We start from the raw sequence: 17,831 nt of genomic DNA, 5'->3' as shown, positions 1-17,831 counted from the left end.
GGTTGGGTATTAATGGGTCTTTAGCGCATCGGGTTAATAATTGGGTCATTGACGGGCCTTGGTGTCAAGGATCGAGGCCGGATTGGGTCGGATAATTATAGGAATTGGTCGTGAAAAAAATTTTACATCTTTTTAATTTGTTATGAATGGTATCATGTGTGACTTCAGTGCACAATTGAAGTGTGTATTCATGTGTGTGACTCTTGAGTTGTGGAATCCAAAAGGGTGTAATTATGTGGAAGAGTATTCATGGAATTATTGGTGTTAATGAAGGTTAATGAAGAAGTATAAAGGACTTGGTTTATGATTGCTCGATCAGAATTCTGGCAGAGGAAGCAGAATGGTCGCTCAACCTACCCGCTCGACCGAGCGAGCCTTATTGGTTGGTCGAGCGGTCAGACAGAATGTATCCAGAAGGTATCTGCTGCTCGCTCGACCGAGCGAGCTCTCTGTTCCAGTCGAGCGGTTTTTCTGATGTGCATGGAATGATATTTTCGACCTTTCTCATACTCACTCAAATAAAACATCAAACACAACCCCTAAGCCAAACACATAGCCTTTTGCTTTTATCTCTTACACAATTGTAATACTTTATTTGTAAGTGTTATTTATACTCTTTTGATATAATATAAACGGAAACTACACACCTCGGAGGACGTAGCCATCATTGGGTGAACCTCCTTAAATCTTTGTGTCTCTTTTTGCTTAGTTTACATTATCAAACATTGTTTTGTTCATTGTTGTTTGTATCGTTCTTAACATCATAAACATTTCATTTTTTTATATTTTTTAAATGATATTATTATATAAATAAGTAAGTCGACCCAACAGGTCATAAAGTAGAATAAAAAACTATTATGTGAACTTTTAAAAAACAGGTCAAAATGCACTAGTGAAAAAAACGTCTTTTGCTGCGGTTATTTTGCCACTATTTGCTGCGGTTTTGGCCCCCAGCAATAGTGATAGCAACAAATGTCCTTTTTTAAATGCTGCAGTTCAAAACCGCAGCAAATAAGGGCATTATTTGCTGCGGTCATGGGCAAAAACCGCAGCAAATAAGGAGGGTTAGTTATTTGCTGTGGTCAGGGGCAAAACCGCAGCAAATAAGTGGGGCATTATTTGCTGCCGTTTTGCCCCTGACCGCAGCAAATAACTCTATTTTTTTTTCTTGTTTCTTTTAATACTCATAATAATCCAATAATAATGTACATTGTAATAACAATGATAATAAATCAAATGATAATCAAAAATAATCACCAAAAATCTCTTTGTAATAATAATCCAATATTAATAATATGTACGTACATATATATATATAATATACATTAAAGTTATATAGTAATTAAAATCTATACTAATTACAAAAATTAAGCATCTATACATCAAATTCTCCAAGCTGGGAACCATGCTTAAGAAGTCCAGCTCTTAGTTCCTCAACAGTGACGATCCCATCATCATCTGTGTCTATCTTTTTAAACATTTCCTTGATATCCTCAACTTCTTCCACAGACAAGAATTATGTGAACTATTATGTAGAATAAAAAACTATTATGTGAACTTTTAAAAAACAGGTCAAAATGCATGGGTCGGGTTTAAACAGGTTACCTACCTCAGACCATTTAAATTAGATAAGACCCCCCGAACCCATTTAATTTTACCCTGGTCCGACCCGTTGAACACCTCTAATCGCAAACAAGAGACCGCTTTATTAGTAATGGCCTAGCCCCAACTCAAAAATTTTAAAAATAAATTCAATTATGAACTTAAATATATCAATTCTAACATTAAAGTGATTCATTTAGTGATCAATTAATATAAAAAAAAAAAAAATTTGAATTGAAATTGATCAATTCTGACATTAAAATAATCAAATTCTACTTGTAAGTCTATAACCTTAAATGAATCAATTTTGATTTTTTTTTTGAGTTTTTTTTTTTTTAAATAGAGAAATAAGCTTTGGGTAATTATAAGTCATTTTATAAGTAGACTAGTGTAGAAACTCGTGTAATGCAAGACTTTTAGCATCAACATACATAAACATATGATATTAAAAAAATAAAGTCAGAGATATTATTCAATAAAAACACTCAATTTTGATAGTTATGTGTATAAATTAACTTTGGAATTTTAGAAATCGCCATTAATATATGATGCAATATATATATTTTCTAATTTACTCAATTTAACTATAAATAAATTCTTGTCAAAGATAATTTAATGGTAAAGATATTGGTCAAGATCAAATAAAATGTTATGTTTCTGTAGCAAATAAATGTATTCATTTGGCAAACTCTCATTAATTATGACTTTTGAAATTTTCTAAGCTTTTGTATGATAGGTGGATTTGTTTTAGTTTAATAAAATAAAATAAATTTTACCTTATTTAGTTCAATAAATATAGAAATTAATTAATTGGATTATTACACATGGCAAATCTTTCTAAGAACGCCACATGAAATTTTTCAGTTTTTTTAGTTAATAGTTAGTCAAATCTTTGTGAGGAACTGAGGATGCCACATGAAATTTTCCAATTCTTTTAGTTTAGTATGATTGATTATTCCATATGACAAATCTTTGTAAAGATGCTACATCAAATCCTTATAATTAATGGTATGATCTTATGAATTATTTACTTATTTACAATAATAATTGCTTGGCATTTGCACGATCTCTTTGTTAATACAACCTTTGAATTTAAATAATGAAGTTGGTAGTATTTTCTCTCCTGCTTACACATTTCATTATCCTGTTTATCCCAAATATTTTTTCACAATTCTTAAACTTTGCCACTCTTTTCATTTCATCTATCGTCACCCCTAGTTTAATAAATTTACGAAGATGCCCTTGCACTTAGAACTTCTATAAAACACTCTAATCACACTCATTAACACTTTTATTATTATTATTAATTTTTTAAAATTTTTTTAACTTTTTTTAAAATTTTTGTTTTTATTTTTATTTTTATTTTTATTATTAATATTATTTTTTTAAAAAAAAATTTATTTTTATTATTATATAAAAAAAAATAAAAATAAAAAATTTTAAAAAAAATTAATAATAATAATAATTAGGGAAATTTGCAAAGAAACACCTTTTAAAACCCTTTTTTGTAAAGAAAAACCTTTTATAATTTTTTTTTGTAAAAAAACACCTTTTAAGAGACTTTTTTTTAAAAAAAACACCTTAAATCAGTTTCCGGTGACTTTGGTCAACTTTCCGGCGTTGACTGGCATAGTCAACGCCGGAAAGTTGACAAAAGTCACCGGAAACTGATTTAAGGTGTTTTTTTTTAAAAAAAGTCTCTTAAAAGTTTTTTTTACAAAAAAAATTATAAAATGTGTTTCTTTACAAAAAAGTGGTTTTAAAAGGTGTTTCTTTGCAAATTTCCCTTTATTTTATTATTAATTTTTTTGTGTTTTATAGTTATTTATTACAAATCACGCTATTAAGAATTTCTAAATCCTCCCCTCTTTTTCTCACTTTCTGTAAAATTCTCCCTCTTCTTCCATACTTATGCTTTTCTTTCCCAATTCCAGTCATAATTCTCTCACAAACTTGCCGTTTCTTTTTCTTGTATCATTTTAAATTTCATTAAACTTTGCTGCTCTTTGTCTTGCTCTTTTATATTTTCCTAAGTACTATTTACTGTTAACTAAGATTATAAAGTAAAGAAACTGCAACTAATTATATTTGAAGCAAGTATGGCGACTGAAATCCAAATCCAAAAATACGATGAAATTATTGAGAATTACATTTCATTTGCATCTAAGTTTTTGAAAAGGTATTATATGTGTAGATCTCGATATTTGGCAGGACTTTTAGATGCAGAAATGAGAATTGCAAGGATGGGTTTGTCAGTTGATGAAGTGAGAGAAAAATATACAGATGATGAGAAAATGAAAGGATGTCAACTCCATGAAGCCGCACGGAATGGAGACCATGTTCTTGCATTACAACTCCTTCAATCAAACCCAAATTTGATGTTTTACAGGTTATTTCTCAATTAAACTTATTTTTATTCATTATTTATGTACACTTTTTTGAGGTAATTATTATATTTCCTTAAGCTTAACTAAAAGCGTAAATTATAATGTCAAGTTCGTTGGGAATTTGCGGTGTCAAAACAAAATCAATTTTTTTGAGATTTGACATAGGTAACACTAAGTTTTTTATTTTTCATGTATTAAATAATTTTTCTTAATTTGTATGATGATCCTGCGCTCTCGACTTTTGAATGTGATAAATAAAATGTTAAATTTTTTTATTAATTTAAGTATTCATTTTGACAAAATTTTCAAAAAAAGTGCAGATCATGACATCTTATGAAAAAAAAGTTTATTATAATAGATAATAATTACATAGGTCAAAATAAAATATTAATATTTTGATAAGTGAAAAAGTTAAAAGTTTAGAGCCACCACGCGAATAAAAAAAAAATTCGGGTACACACCACATGATATTTTTCTTAATTTTTATTAATGATAGGGTAGAACTTGGGTGTTCATCCGGATTGATCCGATTCGGTTCAGCTTGGGACGGATCCAAAGTTCAAAGTCCCCACGGCATTGATAGAAGTACAGAATTTTTAGAAAAATTCAAAATGATATCTGAAAGTGAATTGAAGGTGGGTTAGGTTGGTCACAGTGGCCGTCGGTGGTCTTAACGGCAGCAGGTGTTGGCTGGTGGCAGCAGCAGTGGTATTGTATTGTGGGTCGTCTACTCGTCTGACAATTGGTTCACAGGCTATTGTGAGTCGTCCGGTGGCGACTGGCGTGAGATGTCGACTGGGGTAGGTGGTGGCGCGATGTGGGTTGTCCATGGTACGCCGTCCGTCGTGGTTTGGTTTGGTCCTGAGTCGTGACTGACAGGAGCAACGAATAGTGAATTTATTGGAAGAAAAGTTCTCAAAAGATATGTTTAAGAGAATTAAGAAAAATAGAGTTTTTTAGATAATAGATATATTATTTTATTGAATACTAAATTTATTAGAGGAAAAGTGAGAACCATAATATGAGAAAAAAAAAATAAAAGAAAAGTTTGTGGAAAAAAATATGAAAACCGTAACTAATAAAAAAATGTTTTTATAAGTATAGTGGGAAACATGTGATGACCATAAGAAATTTTAAAATGTTAAAATGCAGTTTGTGGAAGATATATATGAAAATATTAAAATGAGAATGAAAAATGTGATTTTTGTATAAAGTTTGTGATATAAAATAGAACGATTCTCTATGAGAACAATAAATTGAACATTTTAAAATGACAAATGAGAATTTCTTTAAAGAACAATGTGAGTTATAAGTAAAATATAAATTTGCATCCTAGGCAAATTATAACCATGATTTGTAAATTGGAACAACTATATAAATTATACTTTTTCTATTCTGAAATACTTACTCCATAACGGTTTTTGACACTATTAATCGTTCAAACTTATTTTATTTATTCCAGCTAATGTGAAAGAAAAAATATAGTCAAGTGGGATCTTGTTTAAATCGTCTAATTGCAAATTATTAATTATTTTAAAATTTTAGATGTGTATAGCTCAATACATAAATGATTAAAATAACACATGAAATTACTTATATAAAGTCAAATATAGTAAGTATAGTGGAAGGGAGTAAGTATGTTATATAATTTGTTAGCTCGGTAAATCTGTTTAATTTGCAAAATGTCTAACATCATTATTACATCGAACAGTGTGGATGGAAATACAGTTCTGCATGTCACGGCAATGCGTGGCAACAGGTGTTTTGTTAAGAAGCTGATCGACTTCATCAGAGAAAAGCCATTAGTGTTTGAATCAAAAAAATGCCCGTACATAATTTTAAATGATGATGAAGATACAGCTTTGCACTTGGCCCTCAAATTTAAACATGAGGAATTGGCTTCTGATTTGGTAAAGGAATTTCCTGAACCAAAATTTGTATACGCAGTGAACAAGAATGAGATGATGCCCATAATGCTAGCCGTAAGAGCAGGCTACTCCAACCTTGTGGAGGATATGTTGAAGCAAGCACCTTGGACTTCTATTTCCCCTGAGATAAGAAATTTCCTTCAACATTCCACAATCCTTCATGATGCTATGGATACAAAAAACTTAGGTAATTAATTTAAGTCTATTATTAATTACTTCTTTTAAATAATGATCAATTATCCTTCATTCTGTCTCTAGTCTAGCTACAAATAATTTAGTAACCCAAATACAAATGAGACATTTAAAAACAAACAGATAGAGTATATAAGTATATAACAATTTGGGCCCTTAAAAGTAATAGGGTACTAAACTGCCACTCATGTTTTTTACTGGCTAATCGTTGACTTCCATTTTTTCTTAACTTTTGAGCCTTACTCGTTAGTTCTTTATTTTATATATCTAATGAAGCTCTCAAATGTATAATGGCACATTTTTATTCAATGTTTAGGAATGTTGCAAATAGTACTGGACAATATGCCTGCTTTGGCGGAGTCAGTTTCTGTTTGGTGTACGCCATTGATTTACGCAGTGAATAAAGGTTATGTTGAAGCGGTTCAATATTTTCTCAATAAATTTCCAAATTTAGTAACCACATGTACTGACGAGGGTGTATTTCCAATACACGCGGCAATTATGGTAGACAATATATGCATTGTTAAAGAGATACTATCACACTATCCTGAAGCAATGAACCAAGAGTATACCAACGAATACATGTTTGGAGGATGGAGGCCTCTTTCATATGCAACATACATGGGTCGTCTTAGCATAGTTCGATTCATGCTTACCAACTTCCCAGAGTATGCCACCAAATGTGACTCGGATCGAGATTTTCCCATACATTGGACTTTTGGCATACATGCCGATGAGAGTGTTGATTTTCTCAAGGAGTTTATATCATGTGTTCCTGAAACATTATATCAAGTTAATGAAAGAGGTGAAACCATTCTACACCTTGTTGTGAGGTATACAAGACCAGAATACTTGTCTTATCTCAAAACATTACCTGAATTTAACAATATATTCCACCTCAAAAATGTAGATGGCAACACTTTCTTAGATTTAATGAAACAAAAGATGGAATACCATAGAAGTCATCCGGAAGCTCAAACCTTTTTTAAAAGAATGAAGGAAGGGCTTGAAAGATCGTTCAAATTCCAAGTTTGAATTATAATAAAGTTCTAAAATTATTTATTACGTATGTATTAGAGATACTTATTTAAACTCTTCTATTTGGTGACAATTTTTTACATGTTCAATAAAATATTCGATATATGATGTTGTGTTTTTGTTTTCTCTGTTGATGCTTATTTTAGCATTTTAAAGTGGTTAGTCAAAAGTCCTATAAAAAGCGACCATATCAATCTGACATATATTTCGCGACTGTAGACTTTTTTAAAATATAATATTCCATCCTATTCAATATATGTGTCCTATTTACTTTTTGTATACTATTCATCTCATACTCTTAATATGTAATGTGTTATTAATTTATAAGTTAAAACATAGTCAAGTGGGATCTTGTTTAATTCGTCTCAATGTAATGATTATTCATATTAACTTTTCATGATTTTTAATTATTTACAATTAAAAATATTAAAAATTAAATAATTACATTGAGTAGAGTGCATAAAGTAAATAGGACACTTATAATGAATAGGAGGGACTATAATAGTTTGATGACAAAGATAATACAATATTGTGGTTTTGCATTGAAATTTGCACTTAGGAAATTCTTATTTGATTTTATGTCATACATTGATGCGTACGTATATTATTTTATTTTTCCACATTATTGAAATTTTTTTCTAATATTCGTTTAGATACTTCTTTTGTTATGTTTTAGTTGTATATAAAAGTGACATTTTATGCTGAGCATTGACATTATCAATAGCAAGTATTGTTGAAGGGAAAAATATATCGTTATTCGTTAGAGTCCATAATTTATCTTTCACCTCGTGAACTTAAAATTCCAGCTCCTGCCTGCTGATTATCTCAAGAAGGATCTTACAGTTTTAATGTTTGACTTAATTTTACGTTGTATTTTTTTGATATATATATATATATATATATATATATATATATATATATATATATATATATATATATATATATATATATATATATATATATATATATATATTTATATATGTTAGAGTTTTGGTGTGATTTTGAGTGCACCAATGGTGTATGATGAGATTGGTGATGTGTGTATGTGTGTGTATGATAATGTGGGAGTCATTATAGACTTTCTAATGAGCCGCTCGACCCACACTGGCATGCTCGACCGAGCCAGTTGGCTCGACCAGATCAGTGAGCATTCCGATCTGCTGCTCGATTGGAATACAAACCACTCGACCAAAGCCATTTCGCTCAACCGGTTGAGCGAGGATTCAGAATGTACTCTGTTTTCTTGCGCGATAAGTTTTACGGGAATGTTTTAATGTGGGTCTTTGCGCAATCATTGGTATACGGCTACTACTATAAATAGGGGTCTCATACACTCACTTCAATGTTGATTAAAACCCTAGCCAAACACAAACCCATCTTCTTTATCTTCAAGTTTAATACTTCTTTGTAAGAGTTCTTGAGAACTCCATTGTTTCTTCACATAATCAAGCAAACTAAACACCACCGAGGACGTAGCCCACATTAGGATGAACCTCGTAAATCTTGTGTCTTTGATTTTGCTTTCTTTCTTATTGTTTCTCATTGCTTATTATTGAAGTGTTGTTTACTTGCATTGAACACCCTTGCCATTGGTCTTGGGTGTATTTTAGGGATAAAGATTGAAACTTTAGACCCTAGTGTGTTTGTTTTATCAACATATATTGTATAGTTAACACACAGAACAATCCTCGAGTTGGGTCATACATACTATATGAGTATTATCTTAAACCTAATTTGTTTAAACATGTGGATTCTACCCTTAGCATGAGCTTCCAGAATAGAAAAAAAAAACATAGTTACCTTAAATAGGAAACTTCCCATTAAATTTGGAATTCGGAATCTTCTTATTTCGAAATTTTATGTTAACGTTTCCGAACCTACATTTCTCAAATGATTTTTCTCAAGCCCTAAAACATACAATGTTAATCAATTACAAATACTAAAGCGGAAAGCCCTTTTTTTTTTTAATTTACTTATCTTTTCTTTTTAGTTATTTTTTTTTCCTTACATTTTTTGCTCATTTTTAGTTTTTTTCGTAAAGTAAATTTGTACCTATGTTTTCGAAACTTCTAAAATTAAGATTTCTAGTTTTTGTATTCCGTATTGGATTGAATTTTGTTTCAACACGTAAGATTGGAAGAAAATAAAGTGATGAATACACTTTTGTTGGTGGCTAATTTAATATTAAACTAAACAATTAAACAAATTTAAGGATTTCGTTTTAGAATTTGAAGCATTTAATTTTATTTTTAGAGGTTCGGATTTCGGCCGAAGCTAACTTAAACAGCTAAAAGAATAAAAAAAACAAAGTGAGAGATTAGTTTTCCTCATTTAAAAATGCAGAGAATCAAGCTTAATATTGGATAAATGCCGAAATAGAAGATAAAACCTTAATTTGAGATTAGTGCAAAACATGTTCTTTATAACTTTTTTTTTTAGTTTTATTCTGTTTATTTTACACATTTTTCTATTTTCCTATTCAATTTAATTCATCTCTATTCATTGAATTTTGATTCAATTGTACACAAATATATATTTTTTTAATTGAAATGATATTTTTGAATGAAAATAAATTTAGTCCAAAAGAACAATGTCAAATCAAGCATGTAATGAACATTCCACAAGGCCAACACATTTTCTACCCGAATGCCCAACTTTCATAAATTGTGGGTTGCTAGATTTTACATGAATTTCATTTTTTGTTGTAGCTCGGCCCAAAAACGAATGAGTCTTTACATCGGACCATACCAATATAAATCCTGAAAATACATCGTATGAATTAAAACATCTAGACAAATTTTTAATAAAATTTTATTTGCTATGTTTTTTCTTATTCAATAATAATCAGCTGAAGTTAAATGTAACAAATAATATAAAATAAAATGAGTAGTATTCTTTATCTTACTTTTTGTTTGTCTATTTTACTTTTTTACGTATTTTAAAGCAAATTCTGAGCCTCGACATCTCATAGGTTGCATAATAAAAAATTGTAAAAATTATATATTAAAACTTTTACATCAAGATGAATTTAACAAGATCTCATACGAATATATTTTGTCTTGAATATATACTGCAAAAATCAAATTTACATTTCTCTCTTATAAAGTGGACAAACAAAAATAAACAAAGGGAGTATGATTTATAATGGTACAAGTATTTTTATACGAAGATAATAGGAGTAACATTTAGCTTAACATATTTATGGCATGTTTGATTTTCTTATACTAATTAACATACATGACAATTCACAACAATTCTTTTATGAATCTGCCAACTTTCTAAAAATATTAAAGGAAAAAAAAAGAAAATGATATATATAGTCTATATATAATAAAAAAATCTAGTATTTTTATAATAAAATTTAATATTGAATTTTCTCTGGAAACATAAATAATTTAAATTTATTTTACCTGTCAATCTCTCTTAAAAAGTTAAATAATTATCCAAAATATTAAGTGGTCCTAATTTCCATACTAAATTCTCTTAAAAAGTTTAAATAATTAATACTAATAAAAAAAATTGTTAATTTTTAAATAAAACCCTTTAAACTCTAAATATCACCAGTTTCAGCACTAAGAAAAAAGTACACTAAGAATGCCTACAAATTCAATATACACCTTATTTTAGTTTGTGGAAATGGAGAGGAAATTGACAATGTTTATTCATGCTCAACTGCCTATCACATTCACCTATCACGAGGAGGCCACAAGGAAATTTATATATGTAGTCTAATAATTAAGGAGAATTTGTGGTACATAACTGAAACTGTTGTTGGTCCTACTTTATTAGCTTTGACAATTTTATAGGCTTTGTGCGTGTTTGTCTAATATTTTGTAGGATCAATTTCTAAATTCACATGCCATTCCATAAAAGTCATGTGATACCATATTATTATAACACCTATGTACTTTTAATTTGTTGCTCTCTTTATAACAATGCTTACTTCAATCCCAAATTGCATACCTAAGAAAAAAGTCACTATATTATTAATTACTATTAAATCAAGAAATATATCCAACAAAAAATATGAAGAAGATTATCACAAAAATATATTATAAATTATTAAGTTTTATATGACACCGTCTCACTATGAGTCGAGCTTATACAATCATAGAATTCTCTAATTTGTATGAACTTTAATTTTATAATTGATCGCTTTAAAATTATAAAATAGTTATTTTAAAATCATAAGTTATCATCACTTTAAGGTTTTAATATGTTAATTAAAGATTATTAGTGATCTTACATTAAAGCTGTAAGCTTGTAAGTGTACAAATTGATCGTGACTGTCTCATTTTAGAATTATAATGTCACAAGCTTAAAGCTTGAATTTTTAATAAAATAACACATAAAGATGTAAAACGAAGTCTAAAATAATTTAGCTTAAACAATAACAGTAAATTAATAAAATTGACACAAGCTTAATGCTTGAATTTTTTCTTATAGCATAAATTTATAATGTAGTAATATTATAATATTACGTATCTAAAATAGGAGTATATATCTAGGACTCTTTCTTTATGTTGGGACTTGACTCTTCTAATTAATTCTAACACCCCCAAATGTGACCAAGTCATATCCTTTGAGCAAATGACTCTTTCTCTTTTAATAATTTTAACACCCTATTGTCACCTAAAAATTATCTTGTGAAAAAATTACGAAAATAAATAAAGTGATATTTTATGAAAAAATGAGAAAAATATGTGGAGAAATGAAACATAATTTAAATGTGTGAATGAGAATTAAATAAAGAGTGCCATGATTAAAAACAGAAATTGTACAAATTTAATAAAACAGACTACAAACGAAGTATGATAAATTTATTGGGACAAAAATAATGTTATTGTGGATTTGCAGAAATTAATTTTTTTATTGTTGGTTTTTCCTTCAAGGATACATTTCTTATATAAACTAAAACTAATTGACCTCCAAATTTGAAAAATGAGGTCTGAATGTGTGATAATTATTTATTTTAAGTTGAGGGAAAGGTAATAAATCCATTCTTAGTTCATATAGTCCTCTTTAGGTCAGATTAATCTAAGTTGAATAAGAATTAATTTGAATTTTAAAAAGAGTATTTAGATTGGTAGATGAATTGGGTCTAAAACTATTTTTCATAGACTACGGTTAACAGCTATCCGCACAAATACTATATGAGGCCTAATTAATTATCAGACACGTTTAAGTTGTGTGCTGCGGCCAAGGGTAACCCTACAGTCATCTATCTATTAAGGGGTTATTTGTCCGTTTCGGAGATATAGTATTAGTTGTTAATGAAAAATTATGAAAAAAAAAATTTTAAGTCAACTTTTCATTAAACGTGAATGATATGGTAAATTTTTTAAAAATTTACACTATTAATTATGCTTCCACTGTTTTTATATGTTCCTCTCAAATCGAATTTATGGATTTTATCGTTAAACTTTGACTATGAATTCTCATCGATTTATGTGAAAAGATATATTCATATTGGATTTTGATAGAATCGTCTCGACATATACTTTCTCAATATCAACATTTTAGAATTTTTAAAAACTCACAACTAAAATTATTTGATTTTTAAGTTTGCATTGGAATCTACACAAAAGGTAAATAGGGGGAATATATGAAAATAGAGAGTATTATTTTATTTCATTAACAGTATCATTTAGTACCTACAACCAAACGAGCAATAGTGATATATGCATGCGTGTGATTACTGTGGATGGCGTCATCTATTACACAGTTTCTTAGTAAACATGCTTTACCATAGTTGATTGGTTGACGATTGATCGTCCATTGTTTTCTTATACCTCCACTCCAGTCTATAAGTAGCAAAGGCTCAATTAAGTGTATGATCGTCCAATACTAAACTGGGAATTTTTGTTGGGTTTCTTAATCTATTCTTTAATCATGGATTAATAGGGTCAAATTGGTAGTTTAACCACCTTCGAAATTAAAGATTAAAATATATAGCACAAAAATATTAAAAATATCAACATGCAAATTAATTAAATGAATTTTAATGGGATAATTTTAAAACAAAATCTTATATGCATAAAAAGTCTAATGGTTAAGTATCAAACGATAAATATTTAGTTGTTCAACGTTGGAAGAATGGATGATCTTGTCTGATCCACTAGGGAATATATGTGCATTGCATATCACCTTAATTCAGATTTATTAGCTTTGTTTTGTGGATTAAGCCATCTATTATTTTTGGATTTTCGAAAGCCGCCGTACATTTTTTAACCACTAATTTAATCAATTAATTAATCATGTGAAATTGCTTAAGTATTATATAAAATAGTCATATGCCAATGACGTCAAAGCATTCACCCACAAACCCAAAGCCCACGGGCCATAATAGTAACATTTTTATTGGGATAAGATGATGAATTTTACAAATGGAGTTTTATATTTTTTGTATTTTTTTTAATTGGTGAATTTATCTCTTATTTTACACGTACATATAGGATTTGATGAAGATGATGATATCATTTGCAAGACGAAAGATCTTGGCCAACAAAATCCTACGTCAAGTGGTCAAACTCCTACCAGTTCTCGATTATATATATATATATATATATATATATATATATATATATATATATATATATATATATATATATATATATATATATATATATATATATATATATTATGGTCCTTAATAATTAATTTAAACTTTTCATTTGAGTGGTTTTTAACATAATTTTAGAAGCCAACGTAACAAAAAATCACATGTTTGAATCTCAACTAGCCTTCATTTAAAGTGGAATATTCAGCGCTAGTTATGAGAAAGATTTTTGATACGTCCAAAGTATATAATATATCTTAGAATCTCAACCATCAATATAAACTTTTGAATGAGTTAGTTAAATACACTTATTAGAATCTCAACTAGCCCTCATTTGAAATGGAATATTCAGCATCGGATATAAGAAAGACCTTTGTTGCATCCAAAATATATAATATATCTTGAAATCTTAACCATTAATTTAAACTTCTAAATGAGTTATTTTAATATAATTATTATTAAAATTTACATAAAATAAAAAATTAAAAATATGAGACAGAAGTTAATTAACGTAATCCATGCATGCATGCGAATATATATGCGATGCAAATGCAATCATACATTTTCTGGAAAATGAAATGACAAAATTAATTGTGGATTACATCAATATACATATAGACTTTATGGGTAGCCTTTTCCTTTGGGATTAAGGCATGCAACAGATTACTTGCTTTAATAAAATTAAATAAAGTCATCAACTTGAACTTTCTAGACATTGACACCGGACTCACTACCTGCGAGGCTGCGACTACTATTTAATTTACATGCTTCCTTTAATCTTGTTTAATCCATACATATATACTCCCTCCTCAATTCCTTTTTTTTTTTCAATTTAAGTTTATTTCATTTTAAGAGAGAAATTTAAATTTAATTTTTAAAGTATATATTAAAAAAAATATATTCATGTGTAATCTTATTAGATTTGAACTCATGATCGATGTCATTATGAATATGATTGATACCATCAACTTATGGTTAAAACCTCATAATATATAGGAGGGATCCAATGAGAATGGTTTGAAAATGAGAATGGTAAGAAGGATTCTACATCCTTGATTTCACTAAAATAAAAAAATCTATGATCACGATTGAGCCAAAACACATAATTGTAAAAGTAACTATGTTACACAGAAAAGTAAATATGAAATAATTTTTAAAATGTTCTTAATTTATAACATAATATTATTTTTTGTATATATAGTAACAAAACAAAATCAAACAAAAACCCTTCTAATTTTAAAATCTGATCCTACATCTATATATATATATATATATATATATATATATATATATATATATATATAAACAATTTTGTTACTTATTTTCTAAGAAAAATTTTGGAATCGATAATTATCCTGCCCTTTTTCTCACGGTCTACTGTGTAATCCAAAAATATATGTAATTTATGAAAGTATAAACACAATTACAATATTAGATATATTTACTCCTTCTGTCCAATGAAATTTTCTCAACTTTTATTTTAGTAATCAAATTAATTTTGCCTAATTTTTATTTTTATCATGTTTCACTCTCTTTTTTAATTTTTATACACGCATAATAATATTTAACTTAACATATCTCTCATCCACATATTTCTTCAGTTATTTCATAAACTACAATTTATCTATTTTCTTGCTTTCACAACAAATGCTAATAGAGTAAATTTAGTGGGATAAAGGAATTAAGTAACTAGTTTAAACTTAAAGAAAATAGTTAAAATATAACTGGTTTTAAAAACTATTTTAATAATAAGTAAATTACTGATACACTTCCCTGTCTTTAAATTGCTACATTTTTTGTTTAGTCATCCTCTAAATTTTAATGTTTCTATTTAAAAATGGTATTTCCACCACTTTTTATTAATTCTTATCATATTTTTCCTTATTTTATTAATTTTTTCTCACTCTTGTTTTCATACATACAACTTAGTTGTCGACTTGTCTCCATCACTATATTAGCAGGGCGCAACTGCTATTTTTTAGTTACTCCTTCGGATTCCTTTTAATGTTTCATTTAGAAAATTTTCTCAAATGTTAGGTAATATAGAATTCATTTGAAAATAGAGAAATTTAATTTTGATATTCAAATTAAAAAATTTTAAATGACACTTATATACTTAGAATTTGCAAATTTTAATACTTGACCACATTTTACATTGTTATTGCAATTTCATGGAATTGACCCACTTCACATTTCCAAATTCAAAATTTACCAAATATAATATTTGGCCCAATTCAATATTTAAAAATAAATTCTAAGTTGCCAAACATACCATAAGAGAATTTTGCACGAGATATTTACTGAATATTTACAATTAAATGTATCTATGTGATCCATATAAAATATTGTTAAATTCATTACAATATATTATAATTTTTTATATAATTTTGTTAATAATATTTTATGAAATGTATTGAGCCTAAAACACAAGAGAAAATGAAAGGAAAATAAAGGGATTAGAGTATAAATAAGAGTAAAGATCTTAATTAATAAAAAAACATGTTCAACTAATTTAGTTTAGTAAAATAAATTAATCAATTATTTACCAATGAAAACCATGGAAGCCGAAGTTTAAGCCCACAGATTAATTGGTCCCTAACCCTACCCTTGATTTGCTGTGACGTAATTGAATTAAACTTGCTACTGAAGACAACTAATTATTGAGTTATCTATGTATCACTCTTACTGTCCTAAATTATCACAGTTATATATATATATTTGTAAATGAATCTCATTATAAATATATATATATATATATATATATATATATATATATATATATATATATAAATAAAAGATTTTTATCATAAGAATAAAAGAAAAAAACATTAAAATACTAGACCAATAAATATTTTTTTAATTTAATATATCTTAATCCTATAATTAATTATATGTAATGACTCAAAAGTATTAAGTATGTTTAAGTTGAATATATGAATAATAGTAGAGGCATTGTATGCTTTACTATACCGACTATTAAATTAAGAGACGGTTAGAGTGAATTTAAACTTATAATCAGAGTCCTGAATTGTTGATACTTGATATGATATTATAATGTAAATTAGCTAGAGATTTAAGTCTTATTTTAATTGGAATTAGTATTATTTTTTCATATTAGGATCCTTTACATTACCTTTTTTTTTATTGTCCATGCTAAAATTTTGACACTTATTTTGGAATAAAATATAAAATTTCAAAACTCTCCCTATTTTTCTCCATCAAGCAATTCTAACCATTAGATTGAGTAATGGACTCTTCATTACATTTTTAGCCCGTTTGGTTGATGGTAATGAAGTAATGGGAATGAAATGTTGTAATGGATATGAGAATTGGTAATGAAGCTTTTGTTTGGTGTGCATGACTAAAGAATGGTAATGGAAGATAATATTCCATTGATTGCATTTGGTTGTTATAATAAAAAATGGTAATGACTCTTAGTTTCATTATTGTATATTTGTATCTAAAAGCATTATTGTATCTAAATTATTCTATCTAATGATTCTTTTTTTAATAATAATATTTTTTTGGATAATTACATACATTACCTTTTTTTTCTTCATTATTTTTTTTCTTCAGCTCGAAACAACATTACTTTATTTTATTACCACAGTAATACTTCATTACCATTACAGCCTAATACCAGGTTGTTTGATGGTAATAAAAATGGCCATTTTTGGTAATTTCATTACCTTATTTTATTACCATCCATTACCATTGAAGATTTGAAGGCATCCAAACAACTAAATTTTTTATTACTTAATTTTATTACCATTACCGCCCTCTAATACCATGTACCAAACGGACCGTTTAAGTAATGGAGAGGATCCTAACTCCTTTTTTCAGGCAAGTTTATGGGATCGAATCTCATATAACCCCATACTCTCGGGCTATCTAGTAATCCAAAAAAAAGTAATTTAGCTGGAAATTACTTGACAAGTTATATGATCATGTTTGTCCTACTCTAATTTTTTTTCCTTAATAAATCCATTCACTTTAATTACCACTTGAAAATGTGATATTAGATAATAATGAAAAATTATGAAGAAAAAAACATTTTTAAGGTTGAGAATGACATACATATTTTTTAAAAAAGTAAAATCAAAATTAATTCTCATGACGATTATT

At 27.9% G+C, this 17,831-nt stretch overlaps 1 protein-coding gene across 1 annotated transcript; it reads left to right on the top strand.

The window, feature by feature from the left end:
- The first annotated feature begins 3,450 nt into the window (after positions 1 to 3,450).
- LOC130808819 (uncharacterized) lies at positions 3,451 to 7,346 on the top strand. The gene is made up of 3 exons (XM_057674332.1): positions 3,451 to 3,991; positions 5,701 to 6,104; positions 6,426 to 7,346. Exons 1-3 carry the CDS (start codon positions 3,702 to 3,704, stop codon positions 7,142 to 7,144), a joined length of 1,413 nt encoding a protein of 470 aa, XP_057530315.1. The 5' UTR covers positions 3,451 to 3,701; the 3' UTR covers positions 7,145 to 7,346.
- The last annotated feature ends 10,485 nt before the right edge of the window (positions 7,347 to 17,831 follow it).

Source organism: Amaranthus tricolor, chromosome 3 (genome assembly GCF_026212465.1).
Source record: "Amaranthus tricolor cultivar Red isolate AtriRed21 chromosome 3, ASM2621246v1, whole genome shotgun sequence".
NCBI lineage: Eukaryota > Viridiplantae > Streptophyta > Magnoliopsida > Caryophyllales > Amaranthaceae > Amaranthus > Amaranthus tricolor.
Note: the sequence above shows the minus strand (reverse complement) of the source record. Positions and strands in the feature narration are given on the sequence as shown.

Coding starts and splice junctions, on each gene's coding strand:
- LOC130808819 (XM_057674332.1), top strand. CDS start 3,702: ATGGCGACTGAAATCCAAATCCAAAAATACGATGAAATTATTGAGAAT. Junction 3,992..5,700: donor CCAAATTTGATGTTTTACAG/GTTATTTCTCAA, acceptor TACATCGAACAG/TGTGGATGGAAATACAGTTC. Junction 6,105..6,425: donor TATGGATACAAAAAACTTAG/GTAATTAATTTA, acceptor TTCAATGTTTAG/GAATGTTGCAAATAGTACTG.